The sequence below is a fragment of the Apteryx mantelli genome, chromosome 2, assembly GCF_036417845.1.
Source record: "Apteryx mantelli isolate bAptMan1 chromosome 2, bAptMan1.hap1, whole genome shotgun sequence".
Lineage (NCBI taxonomy): Eukaryota > Metazoa > Chordata > Aves > Apterygiformes > Apterygidae > Apteryx > Apteryx mantelli.
In genome coordinates this window covers 135,475,701-135,489,797 of record NC_089979.1, presented here as the reverse complement: position 1 = coordinate 135,489,797, position 14,097 = coordinate 135,475,701, and the positions used below count along the sequence as shown (strand labels likewise).

At 39.3% G+C, this 14,097-nt stretch overlaps 1 protein-coding gene across 1 annotated transcript in view; it reads left to right on the top strand.

Moving 5' to 3' along the window:
• HDAC9 (histone deacetylase 9) overlaps positions 1-13,420 on the top strand; it is a 507,021-nt gene extending 493,601 nt beyond the window's left edge. Inside the window, exons 26-27 of the mRNA XM_067291613.1 lie at positions 4,015-4,168; positions 13,381-13,420. Of these exons, the coding sequence (XP_067147714.1) occupies positions 4,015-4,168; positions 13,381-13,420 (194 nt within the window). The remainder of the gene's footprint in view (positions 1-4,014; positions 4,169-13,380) is intronic.
• The last annotated feature ends 677 nt before the right edge of the window (positions 13,421-14,097 follow it).

Genomic DNA, 14,097 nt, shown 5'->3' with positions numbered 1-14,097 from the left:
ATTCAGTTGGAATAAAACACACATTTGAAGAAAAACTAATCCAAAACATCAAAAAATGTGAATTGGAGGAAAAAAAAATAGATGTAGAAACACATAGTGTCTTGCTAGAAATACACACAAATGACAGAAGTTCAGAGAGAAGGAATAGTCTCAGGAGGAAAGATACAGCATATGTCTGCAAAACCAAACCTGGAGCTCTGCAGAGCAGCTTAATTTAGTTTGTTCAGAACAAGCTTAAGTTTGAGCAGAACCAGTACAGTCAGGGTAGTCAAACTGGCTGTACTTCTGGCACCTAAGCTAGGCTGCTGAGGGCTTGGAGTTATTTATACATGGCATTCTATCTTTTCTTGCAGTTATTACCTAAAATGTTATGTACATATCATTCTGCCTAAGAAATCACTAGGAGGAGAGAGAGGTCATATAAGTCTACAAGTATTAGAAAGGAGTGGGTGATGGAAAGAAACATTGAGGAAGTTTAATGCATTTTTATGCAGGATGGATAATTAGATGAAATTAAGAGAGGCCAGTATGTGCTAGACATTATGGAGAGTTGTGCAGACTGAGGAGTATTAGGCTGTGGAGCAGCACCTCAAGAAGTACTGAGAAAGCCTGCTTTGCTGGGATGACTGATCACATTTATATTGGGTCTGTATTTCTGTGATCCAACCTTGATAATGAATATTGGTAACATTTTGGAAAAAAACAAAAGTCCCTCCTCTGTGTTTGCTTCAAAAAATTGAAGGTACAGTGCTTAGACAGTGAGAGAAAACAACTTTTTTCTGAGAGGAATGGAATTTGTATAAATGTTTTGTTTGTGACAGTGATCTAAAGCTCTTTTGGAAATGTAATACATTTGGAAGTAGTAGTTCCCACATCCATGTAATATGCTATTTCTAAACAAATCCTGTTCACTAGCTTGTACACCACCCCCAAACTGATTTTTCCAAGCAAGTTATGTACAGCATGCCCAAATCCATCAGTAAAAGGCAATTACAAAAGTCTGTAATAGTAACAGAAACATTCACTTTTATTATTTCCTGTTAATAATCAGTGCTCCCACAAATCTTTGAGAGAGACTTAAGCACATTTTCATGCTGAAAGGCAAAGCATACCTAGAAGACTGATTTGGTTTCACTGTTTGTTCTTGCAAGCAGTGATTGCTCTTCAAGCTTTGTATGAATGAAACCAGCAGTATGGTTCATTCTTTTCCCTGAGCTCCACGATGTTCTTCTCAATGAATGTAACAGGACTGGTAGAATTTCACATTCCAGTATAATGCAGTAGAAATGCCATTTTTGGAGATGTGAGCAGTTTTTGGAGATGCTCCTGTTTTGAGCTGATCTCATCGTCAGTCCACAGCATACGTAGGGTTTCTACCAAAGCTGCTCTGCAACTGTATGCAGCACCTTGCATACCCATTCCACAAGACTTTGCCTGAAAAACCTCCAGTTGAAAACACATGCAAGCCCTGTATGCTTTGTGCACAACAACATATCAGTGATGCTCTCCATAAAAAGAAGCTTGCACAGCTGTTCTGCTTCTAACAGGTGTTTGTAAGGTACAGCTTTCTGGTTTTAAAGAAAAATCTACCATTATTTTTTCACAAGAATCAGAAAGCCCTCTTTGCATGAGGTACCCACTCCTACCTCGATCCTATTCCTACTTGGGATTGCTTTAAAATTTCCTCCCACAAACCACAAATACCCTGCCTTGTATTCCCCTTCTCCAAGAATCCTCCATTGCAGCATAGGTGCTGCCACCTGCTTCCTGGCCTGACACTGGTATCCCTCTTTATCACTGATGTCCCTCTTATAATATAATTCTCAATTCAGGGAAACGAGAAAAATCACTGATCACTTGGGAGTGAAGGGCAATTAAATGGGCACAGAGAGCCCACTACTGTGCTTGAATTGGCCCTGAGTTTTAGTGTTAGAAGAAAGTCAGAATTCAGGGGGCAGCTGGTGTGTGAGTGTGTGTGGATGAACGAATGCGATGTAGCAGTCCTCACTGATGCTGTTTTATTGTTGCTGCAGGAGAGCAACACAGTGGTAGTTGGTTACTAATGTTTTATTTTATGAATAAGAACCCTTGAAAACTCCAGCAGTGAACATGGGTTCATTTCTTTTATAGGCAAGAGGGGGTATTATTCCCATGCCAACAGATTTGATTTTCTTGCACATCTGTTTCTGCAACAAAAAACCCACCCACTCTGCAAACATTTAGCCCATAAATTATAGGGTTTGAATTGGGTGTATATTGCAAAGGCTGACTTTTGCACATATGATCTGTGAGAACATTGTGGAATGCCCATATAACTTTTTGTTTGTTTTTTAGTGTATTTTTAATGAATAGAGAATATGGTCTCTAAGCACAGTATTAATAGAGAATATTTTTGTCTTGTTTTTATAAAATTTGCCAGGCTCCAATCATTGAACCTACTGTTATGTACATAACTTTTTAGCTGTGACTTTCATGCTTTTGGAGGGAAGCCAGTCTTCTAACACTTAATCTCAACTTTATAGGATACTTAATACACTTTACATTTTATCCCCAGAAGGTCCCCGTTATTTAAAGATTCTGCTAACTACTCCAACGTGCACACTATTACAGTTCAAAGAAACACGCTGGCCATGCTTGCTGGTTGTTCTTGCAGACTGACTTGGGCTTTCATCTTGCAGTGATATTTTTGAATAAGGACATAATAAAGACATTTTCAGTCTTTATTGACAGCTGCTCTCTCACTGGAGGAAAAAGTTCATCTTTTGAAAAGCCTGAAACTGTGTTGAGAGCCATGTTACCAAAGAGGGAGTTTTCAGCAGCCTTTTTGCTGAACAGACAGCATCACCACTGGCCCTGCCTCCCAGCTGTCAAAGCCTTCAGCTACCCACTGGATAAGCACCTCGACTCAGCCTGCTGCCCAGCTGCCAAAATCGTCCTTTTAGCCCTTGGAAAAGTCCCCTACTTGATCCCTTCTCTTTCACAGCTGTTGAAACCCTCCCTCTAATTCCCAGATAAATACCCTGACCCAGCCTCTGTAGCAGCTGCTGGAAGCTTCTTGCTAAATGCTGAATAAGCGCTGGTCCAGAGCTCCCAGCCTCCCTCATGCTCCTAATTTCCAAGTGTCATCCACCTGGCATTTAGTGAGTGCTCAGTGGATTACAGGACTATAAGAAATATGTATGTAAATTCTTAATTGTTCACCTGGTTGTCACAATTGACCTCTGTTTCTGAATAGCGTTGCAGTAGTGGACCATTTGATAAGTTCATTATGACTCACCTGCACATTATTGTTTGTTTTACTGGCAGGGCTGCTTACTGTCTCTTCTGTTGCAGGCAAAAAGCTGAGAACGCTTATTCTTCCAATTCACTGCTGTGTTTTTACACATCAAACCAGAAAGCTCAATTCCTTATGATGTCTGGCAGTTTTCCAGCAACAGCCAGGTCACATATGCAAGTTTTAAATAAATTATTGTTCTAGTATACGCCCTGAGGTTGGAGGAGAAAGAACATCCAGGACTAACAAATCTGATTGTTCTGGCAACATCGCTTGAGTCCAAGCTGGCATTTCTGACTTTTTTCCTTTTCAAGACGGTGCTGTGTGAGCACTTTGTATAATAATGTTCATTTTTCTAGTCTTTTTTGTTGTATATGCATTCACTGTCTGCAATATCAGAGCTTCTAGGTATTAACCCTGCCCTGAACTCCCTTCACCTAGTGTAGATAAAGCCAATAGTCTGTCTGACAATATGAGTTCATTAGACTTCATGTTACTCCTCCAGTTTATTACCTTCTGGGGAAGGGTGTGACACAGCCCTTTGGAATGAAAACACTTTCCAACTTGGCATTCTTAGGTCCAGAAATATACTTCTTCACTGCAGTTTGAAATTTCAATTGCACTGCTTACAGTGCAGTGATTTTAATTTATAATCACCCAGTGCCGGATTAAGTGATTACTATGCTTGTACCACCACGCTAGCTAAAATTCCCGTAAATTATTATGTGTGTTTTCCTTAGGCAAGTACTGGAAGTCAGTGGAGCCATACTCTGTGCCAGTGGATTGTGCTCTGGCTGAGACCCAGAAACGAGAGAGGGAGGAGACAGAAACTGTATCTGCTATGGCCTCTCTTTCTGTGGATGTTGAGCAGTGCTTCCCTCAGGGAGGCAGCAGGTAAGTATACCGCACTATGGCAGACAGCAAGGCTTTATGCTCCAGTGATGTGAGGTGCATAGGTTGCCTAGATTAAGATTGTTTTCAAAATTATCTGATAATTGAGGTACCTGGAATTTTTGGTCCCTGAATTTGTGTTATTTCTAGCTGGCCACCAGAAATGGAGGCATTCTATGCTAACAGATATTTTCAGAATATGTAGTTCTTTACTAAGATTCATGATGGTACAGGAGCCTTATTTTCTCCACATCTCTAAAGCTCCCTGTTATATAAAATGCACAATATTGATATGAAAAAATTAGACCTGATAAGTGCAATACCCACATTCTTCTTATTGGAAGATGTTCAAACCTGTCATAGTTTTAACTTTCTACAAAGGCATTTAGCAGATGGTCAGATAAATTAAAAAATGATGGACTTAAATCATTATTAAATGATATTAGATAAACATTAAAAGTTACTTCCCTGGAAGCTATGAAACAGTGCCAGTATAAAACTGAACAGAATCAGGGCCAATGTTTTCTATGTACCGTGCTGAAGGTACCCCACCCAATGAAGAAAATGCTGTTTTTCCTAGCTTGTCAACTGTTTTTGACTGCTCTCAATTTCACAGTTTGTTAAAATGTTATGGTAACTCCTGCAGTGTTTTTGCCAATTAGATATGAAAAAATTGATGGCCACTGAATAATGTCACCTACAAAACAATATTTCTTCAAAGAGTTGTTAGGAGTCAGAAAAATCACTGCAGAAGTTTTTGGAGTTTCCTATTTACTCATTTTAAGGACAAACTTCCTGGCTTCCTCCATTGGAGGAAGACCCAAAAGGCAGTGGAACCAGTCAGTTTCCATCAACCTGAGAAAACTGGGGAGGGAAGAGGAAAGGAAAAATCCTTACAAGGAGACTCATCGGTTCCCTGCATGCTGTGAAGCTGAACTGCACAACAACAGGGGAGAAAGAAGGGAGCTGTGGATAGGCAAGGAAGAGGTGGGAGTGGAGCCAAAAGGATCCATGGCTTGTGCGTCACGATAGATACTTTTTTGATTTGATTCTCCTCTCCTGCCTTGTTTCTTTTAATCAGAAATTAACTGACAGCCAACCGAGAGCATGCAGGGGGAATAGTTTAGTGCCAGCTAAAAACCATAGACACACTTGGAAGTCTATGTCTCTCACAATAGTAAGAATGTTGATCTGTCAATAAATTAACAGATGTGTCTCAAAAGGACACACAGGGAGTAGAGCTAGCTAGTAAAGTTTGCAGTATTTGCATAATTACCTTTTGTATTGTAATTGCATTTTAATATGATATGGCTATTTTTATTCTAATATTATTACAAACAAAATCCATAAATGCTCAGGGAAGAATCCAGTCATGAACGGGACACATATTTTAAATTTGTGAGAAAGTTAATCGGTACTCAGCTAAGCAATAATGTAAAGGTTTGTCATATAAATTTGTGAGAGTTATAAGATACTTTTGTTAGCCAATGACAGAAAAGTTGGGTGTCTTTACCTGTGTGCATAATTCTGAAGTATAAAGAAGTCTTCATTAATATAGTCAAAGCTAAGTTTTAAATTGTCTGAAAAAGAGTGCAGTTAATTTTTGCTTATTTACTTATTGCTTAGAATAACCAGGAATTGTATTTGTTATGAGCCTCCACTCATCCAAAACTACAGTCATTGAGCACGACCACTGATTCCACATGACTTGACAGAATAACACTTTGATTAATGCTGTGCTTAATTACTGTATTTATTACCTACCTACTGATAACCTGTGACAGTTTCCACCCATTCTGAAAACAGAATTTCAAAGCAGAGCTGAAAGAAACGGCGGTGGGGGGGAACGGATGTGCTGAAATGTACACAAGTGGAATTCATGTGGCTGCCAGATTCATTACACTTCATCAGTTCTGGACTCTTAGAGGGTTGAATCCATCATGATGAGTTGTTCTCTGGAAAAATAGCTTTGTTTGAAATATCTTTTGTGGTGCTGTAGGGGTTTTTCAGCAGCACAAAAAACCTTTACACGCATGCGTTCCTAATTCTGTTTCCACATTCATAACCCACAAAGAAGTACCCAAAACCAGATTGCCATCAGGGAGTGATGGGACAACATAAGTGTTATGTCACTGGGCCAAAATTGATAGCTAGGTTTTCTGAGACTTTCTGAGACATCACTGTCACTGTTTTCTTCCTGCTGAATGAAAAGAATGTTAGGGAATCAAAAATGCTCACCCACAAGGTCTGATTTTTTGGGCCCAGTCCTCTGAGCTGTGGGAAGTCTCCTGAGAGGAGTTGGCTGCACTTTGAACACAAATGAAACTCCTGCATGGAATTATGAGTCCAGGGACTGATTCACGATTGCAAACTCCAGCTTCATGCCAGTATAATTTCATTCATTTCATAGAAACATACCATTCATTTTATAGACGCGTACCAACACAAACTGGAGTAATGTAATGAGTCATGACCTTACTTTTTTACATTTGTTACATTGGTTATAACTAAAGACCAAGTATGCAGTACTCCTCCAGCCCCTTTCTGTGACAAATGACAGGGTTGTAGCAACATCAAGTGTCCTCAGGGCTCCTCAGTCCTCCTGCTAAGGGCTATTGTAAAAGGAGGCCATATCGGTACCTTCAGAAGACCTGTTGCAAGCCCTTGCATTGAGTATTTGTTTGGGTTGTGGCTGGCAGGGCAAGATGAGAGCAGAAAGTGCTGTGGCTGGCAGGGCAGCCTGAAGAGGCTTCCTTAAACTAGAGAGGCTCCTGCCAGTGTCTTTGTTATGCCAAGAGCCAATTTACTTTCTCTTAATTCGCTCCATGGTCATCCAAGCTAGTAATTCTGGTCTGCTTCTCTAACCCTGTTTCGCTGAACTGATGGTAGTGATCCCGTTGACTTCGGTTTTGGATGGTCAGGCCTCCAGAAAAAGAGAGCAGCAGCAAGAGTCACTTTGCAGGAAACTCTTGCCAGTTATGTTGGAGGATATACTGGTGTTTGGAGTGAGATGACTCATTTTAAACTCTGATTGGGTTAAAACAGCTCTTTTCCTGGCCAACTCATATCTGACTCATTTACCACTGATGAATAAAGAATAAAATGCTCCTGGCTAAAGCCCATTTTAAGTATTTCTCTTTCTTTCTTCTCTTTTTCTTTCTTTTCTTCAAGCGACAGTGTGGATTATTATTTTTATTTGATTTTCTCTGACATGCTAAATGAAGAAGACTGTGAAAAGCTGCTCTGCTTTTGGTGTTTTATTTTACCAAAGCACAACTCTGCATTTTAAGATCCAATTGAAACTTGATTATAGACTTCAGAAGAGAACAGAGATAGAAAAAAGAGTTCATGGATAGGAAAGAAAACACGCATGATGCTAACACAGATTTAAATACAGATGCAATTAAAGGAACAGGCATGCCCTATAAAACATTTCTAACTACCATAACTTTTGTGTGCTGATAACTGCTTATTCTCTAAGTGAGATGCAGATTTAGCTGATTAGAATTTTGCTCTAGCCAGACATATGTTTCAGAAATCTTGCTGTGAAAATGTTCAGTACAGTGCTGTCCCTGATACATTGGAGCTTCTGTACATTTCTTCTTAAAATGGAAAAATAAAAGGGTGTGGAGGGAGGTCTCTGGCACTTACTATTTTTACAGCAAACAGTAAATCTCGAGAATAACATTTAACAGAACTTGACTTTATAGCTCTCATTCAGCTAGGCATAGATGGAAATGAAAACAAAGTGTGATTTTTAGATATTTCTCTTAATGTTACTGAGCTACCACTTGTAGTTTCTGTCACATATTATATACTAGAATGACTGTTTAGATTATGGGGTGCAGCTAGCCATTACCTAGAGTCATTTTCTGTGTTTCTGTGTCAATTCATAAAGCTTCACTTAGCATTTTACTGTTTTGGGCATCCACCTCAGTTGGGCCAAATAACCTGCATATACCTGGCTGTAATCCACGTGATCTGAAATCACCGGCAAGCTCAAGAGCTGAAGGTGGGTGTGTAGGAAAAGAACCAGAAACAGAGAAATTTTGGAGCCAGCCTTGTCCTGATCAGTCCTTAGATCTCAGCAGACAAGTCAGCAGTTGTATCTGACACGTCCTGTGTAAAAAACCACCAGAATACCTATCCAGGCATAAGTTTTTCAAAGCTGTTATTGAACCAGCTTACACTTTTGGCCTTCAAGTAATGGATTCCACAATCTAATCAGGCACTGTGCTTCTTTTTCTTTGCGTTAAATATGATAAATTCACCGGGTGCCCCTCAGTTCTTATACTGTGAGAAATAAAAGCAGTTCATTCCTTATTCATGCTCTCTGCCCCATTTCTGGGTTTAAAGGCTTCAGCTATCTCAGGACTCCTACTTTATTTATTCCTCCTGGTAGGAAAATCATTTCTTACCTCTGATTATTCTTCTTGCCCCTTTCTGTGCCTTTTACAATTCTTTCTGAGATGGGCTAAAAGAACTGCATGCAGGATTCAAGGTGTTGTGCACCTTATGTATTTATAAAGTAGCTTAATGATATGGGTATTTTGTTGTTTTTTCGTTGTTCTCTATTCCACTCCTAGTAACTCCAAACTTTCAGTCATAGGCCATCACTGTATATAAACGGTTAAAGCTGCCCCCAACACGCACCATTTGTGTATTAATTTGTGTTTATTTACCTTCTTTTTCCCTTTAGTCTTCCAGTTGGAAATGGTGTTATGCTTTCATGTTTATCACAAAAGATGCTGGTACACCACCAAGTCTTTCTGAGATGCTAGGGAGCATCCCTCTGTGGTGAAAACTGGCCAGTATTATTATCCATTTCCTATTTTTGTTGGATTGTTAATCTGTGAGAGGATCTTCTCTTATAACCCAAGTTCTTCAAGCATTTGGATAAAATTGTTGGAAAACTTTCTTTGCATGGTGGTATCCCTTTATCTCTCTCAATTCAATTCCTTCAGAAACCTCTGAGAAATTTGTAAGGCTTGACTTCTCTGTAAGAGTTAAAACTTAACTCTTCACCAAATTATTATTATCTAAATCACTACTAATTTTATCGTTGATTGTAGTTGCTATCAATTTGCCTGGTGCAGACTTTCTGTGTCTCGTGTAGTTTCCAGAAGAGGGATTGCATTTCTTACCTTCTCTACTTCTGGCATGGAGGCTGATTTAAGCAGCAGAATATGCTTAATAATTGTTTCTCAGAATCTCCTTTGGCCTGCCTCACTGTGGGCTTACATGGAACTTGCCCGAGTTTATACTTTATGCTGTTTGCCTTATTTGGACATGACTTCCGCTTTTGAGACTGTATGTGTATTTACCTTCTGCTGCTTTAGTCTGCTGTTAAACTATGATGGCTTTTGCTTTTAGTTCTTTAGTTACTTTTTCCTTTGATCCATACAAAGTCCATTTTTACTAGGGTATACACTTACTCTGGATCTCTAATATGATGTCTTCAGACACTCTCCAAATCATCTCTGTGGTACAGAAATGCACCTTTTTTCTCTGCTACCAGAGGATCACTTTTCAACCACAGTGATCTTTCCTGAGACAGCTGAGTTAAATTAGGAGCAGATTATGGCATAAAAGAGCCATACCACACCAGAAAACCTATCTTTTGTTCAGCAGTTTCTGTGACTTGGAAACATACCTTGAATTTTTTTTTTTACATGTTTGATGATGTAGATATGAGGAATCTCTATAATTCTAATTTATAAAACAAGGTAAGAGAAGCATTTACTTTTTTGGATGATGTGAAGGATTTTATCTGTATTCTTAAAAGTCGATTTAAAAAAAACTGTAGATATGAAATAATTTGAATAATATTCTCATTAAAATATATGGTAGCCTTTTATTCACAATTGCCACGGAGCAATACATAAAATGTCACAAATTTTGACAGATTTGATCCATATGTCAGGATTTTATCTCAACTATTTCTTTCATTTTAAGGGGTAATTAGAATAATTTTGTTTAGCAATAACTACAAAGGGATTATTTCAATGCGCAGTAGTATGAATTGTATTTATATAGATCTGCAGATGAGCACTCTTTATAGCACACCAAAATAAACAGACCAAATGCAAGAGGGCTGTGCTCCTAGGAACGTGCAGTTTAAATGAGCCACAGTGAAGCTATAATGAAAAATTGCACTTGTGGCTCTACAATCATCACAGTCCCAATTTGTGTCCTCCTGGATCTGCCAACCACACAGAATCAATCCGGATCAGACCCAAGCTCACAGTCACATTTCTGAGGAATTAGTCAGAGCATACAATATGATATTTTTGCCTGTTTTATGTTTTTATGCCAGCTTCTTGTCAGCTACAGGAAGACTGACTGAACTGATGTAACTAACAATGACATAATTGAGGCAACATATATTTGGCTTGTCGAACTCTGCCCCCTCAATTTTTCTTTGGGGAGCTTTTGATTTCAGCAGAATGGGTATATATTGATTTACCACTCAGTGTTATGTGACTACAGTGTTTTTCTTTCTGTACTAAATGCCCTAAACTTTTACTAGCTCTCTCACAAAACTCTGGCCTAAGCCATTATTCTGTAAAAATGTATGATTTAATGATAAGCCATCGGATAGATCCAGTGACGTCTCTGACACTAATAATCTGCAGTTAAAGCATGTACTGCATAAGTCTTTGAAGGACTGGAGAAGGCTTTTGGAGTACCCACACGGAGACATGGTGGCTGGAGGGTGCTGTACCCTCCTCCAGGATCCCCCAAAGGGCCTTGCATCTTGCACTTACATATAAAAACTTCTATTGGCAGGTGGGCTCTGGCTGCCTCAGAAGAGCGGGACAGTGCCCAGGGTCAGTCTTGGCATTCACAGTCACCCTCCTCAGTGAAAAATTACCCAGGTCTCAAATCCTCAACAAGATCATCTCTCAGTTGGATTATGTGCATGGGAATGTCACCCCCAGAAGCCAAATGCATGTAAACAGACTGCTGTGCATACTGCTTCCCTAGCTCCTTATAAATATCTCCCACTTTCACTTCCAGGAGCTTTCCAGAGCTCCCCTCCTTCCCACTCTGGCTATCTCTAACTGAAATCTATTGACAATTATTTCTTCTCATTCACTTACAGCAGAACTTAAAAAAACTGAACTGTTGTTTGCTTCCAGATTATTCTCTTCTCAGACAGTCCCATAAGGTCCTGGATGTTTAACAAGGGCTTATCGTACTTTTGCATTATGCCAGAGAACATACAGGTCTTCCAAAAGTGACTGGAGAAACTGGGAGCTTGTGGTCAGCAAAGCGGCAACAATAAAACATAATTATGGATTCTCCACATGAAACATACGCCTTTATTATACCTGCCACCCTGTTTCCAAGGAACAGCTCTTTGCAAGGAGCTGTAGCGGGTGCAGGTTGGTGGTGAGTGACTTGCGCACCCTGCTCGTTCACAGGCAACCAGAGTGGTCCACCGAGGCGTATCACAACCGAGGAGCTCAGTGGCAGGCTGGGCTCCCTCCCATCCTGCTGCCACTGTGTGGTCTCTGCTGCAAGCTGGAACAATAAAAGAAAAGAAAAAAAAGAAAAGAAAAAAGATAGAGAAAAAAAAAGGAGAGAAGACACTGATAGTCATTTTTTGAAAGAGATTTCAATAAATATTTTCGGCTGTGTTTTGCTCAGCACTCCCAGCCTGCTCTGCCTTTTGGGGGGGAGTGGTGATCTGCTGTGGCTGCGTGCAGGCAGTGGGGTGCTCCCACCCCAGCTCTGCCCAGCCGCAGCGGCCCCCCTGCAGCCTGCCTGCAGATCTGGCTTCACCTCTGCACGTGGCAGCAACAAGCCTGCAGTGGTTATAGCGCATGTGAAAAATTCCCCGTGGTGTGGGCAGGGACAAAGGATCTGAGATTTATAGATTAATAATCTTTTGGGGTCAATAACCCTTTGGAAAGTGAGTAGTCTGAAAAACTTCTTTTTCATATATCATTCATCTGACTTATTTTTCAACATGCTAGCTACGATCATTCCAAATCATGAAGGAATAATCTGTATAAAATCACTTAAAGAGACATTGCTGAATTTTTCATTGGGAAAGACTTTAATAAACTCCAGATTCAGTTAAAATTCCTGGCTTTCTTGCTGAATAAACCACCAAAGCCCATGCAAGCCCCCATTAATTACTTTTCCTTTTTTTTTTTTTTTTTTTTTCCACGGGATCTCATGAACGTATACTTTCTGGGGGGATGTTTTACTGAAGTCAATCATTAAGTGAGATTTAACTGGTAAATGTCTGTTTTATGTATTTATTTGTATTTACTTTTTGCCCTCCTTTCATTTCAAAGTTGCTTGAAGTGATTATTTTTAAAGGAGGTTTTAAGCTCATTTTTTATGTGGTGTTCTGCAGGGCTGAGGTGAAAAATGGTTATGTCCAAATTCTCATGCCCTTCAACAGTGAGGTCTCACCGTGGTTGCAGAAGCTTTCCATTTTATAATTACTGACATAATCCTCAGGTGCAGTAACTTGTTAGCTACAAAGAATGATGGCCCTTTACACCAGCTCAGCATATGTCCCCATCATTTTCTAACTGGATGTTTTTAAGAGCTTATCTTCCCTAGGCTGAATATTTACCAGATGCTTTCTAATAAAGAATATATGTATAACCTGATTAGACCTTATTAATAGAAATCCTCTCCACAGCAGCAATCTGCTAAGCAAATTCAGAATCGGGTGTCAGAAGTTTCAGGCAGGCAGGCAGCCAGTCAATGCCTTTATGAAAGCACAAAATCAAAAATCAGAGGGCTGGTATGACAAACCCAGAAGAAACGTTGCTAACTACTTGACTGCTAGAGAACTATTTTGTTTTAATGGTATGGGCCCATTTGAAAAACTAAGTCCATGTATTTTTAGTTGCAAAAGCTTGTAAAATAGAAGTATCACAGCTATTTTTTTCATGAAATTATTTGACTCTGTTGACACAAAGCATGTACATTTCTGGACCAAAAGTTATAAAATATTCTGACATATTTTAATATAAACAGGAACATTTTCAGTGATTGCTTGGATCTAAAATGTTTTTCCACTTGACATTTGTTTATACTTCCTAGGAAAGAAACTCTATTTATGGATAACTGAATAATACAAATAAACATCAGAGAGAGCTGAAAAATCAGCTTTGATTATGCATGAAAATCTACAATGTCATTGTGTACTCTTGTGCCGTATTCTGATTGCCTGTTTATTTTTACAGAGCTGCTGGCGAGCCCATGGAAGAAGAGCCAACCTTGTGAAGTGCCAAGTCCTCCCTGATATTTCCTGTGGGTGACATCATTGTGTATCCCCCCAAAGCACCCTCAGACATGTCTTGTCTGCTGCTTGGGTGGCACAGATCAGATGGAACATAAACACTGGGCACAAAACTCTGAATAGCAGCTTCACTTGTTCTTTGGATGGACTTGAAAGGACCCTAAAGATTCCTTAAATGTAACCGCTACAATTCTAAAGTTACAGTAAAACAGGCTTGGGAGAAAGAGCCCAGAGCATGCTTTTTATATGCTGTTTGACCTGCTCAACAATAAATTGTGAAATAGAATATTACAAAATTCTACATGATAGATTATAGATACGAGAATTGCAATAGCCAGCGAAATACTCGGTAAACTCCATGAATCACTTTCTGACACTTTTTACTATGTAATTTTTTTCATACTGTGTTAAACTGTTAATAGAATTTGTTTTCTTTGCTTTGTGTAATGAAAAAAATCCCTCTTATTTTCTGTGCCATTTTTTTAGGCCCTGTAATGAATTCTTGGTTGGATAAGTGAAAGGTGTGTAAATTAAGACAAGGGATTTTAGCTAAAGGGAAAGCATTTCTTATTGTACTATAAATCCCCTAACGTACTGTGCTTGATGGTGCTTTATTTTATTTTCCATTTTCCTGAAGATCCCTCTCCATTTAATGTAATCT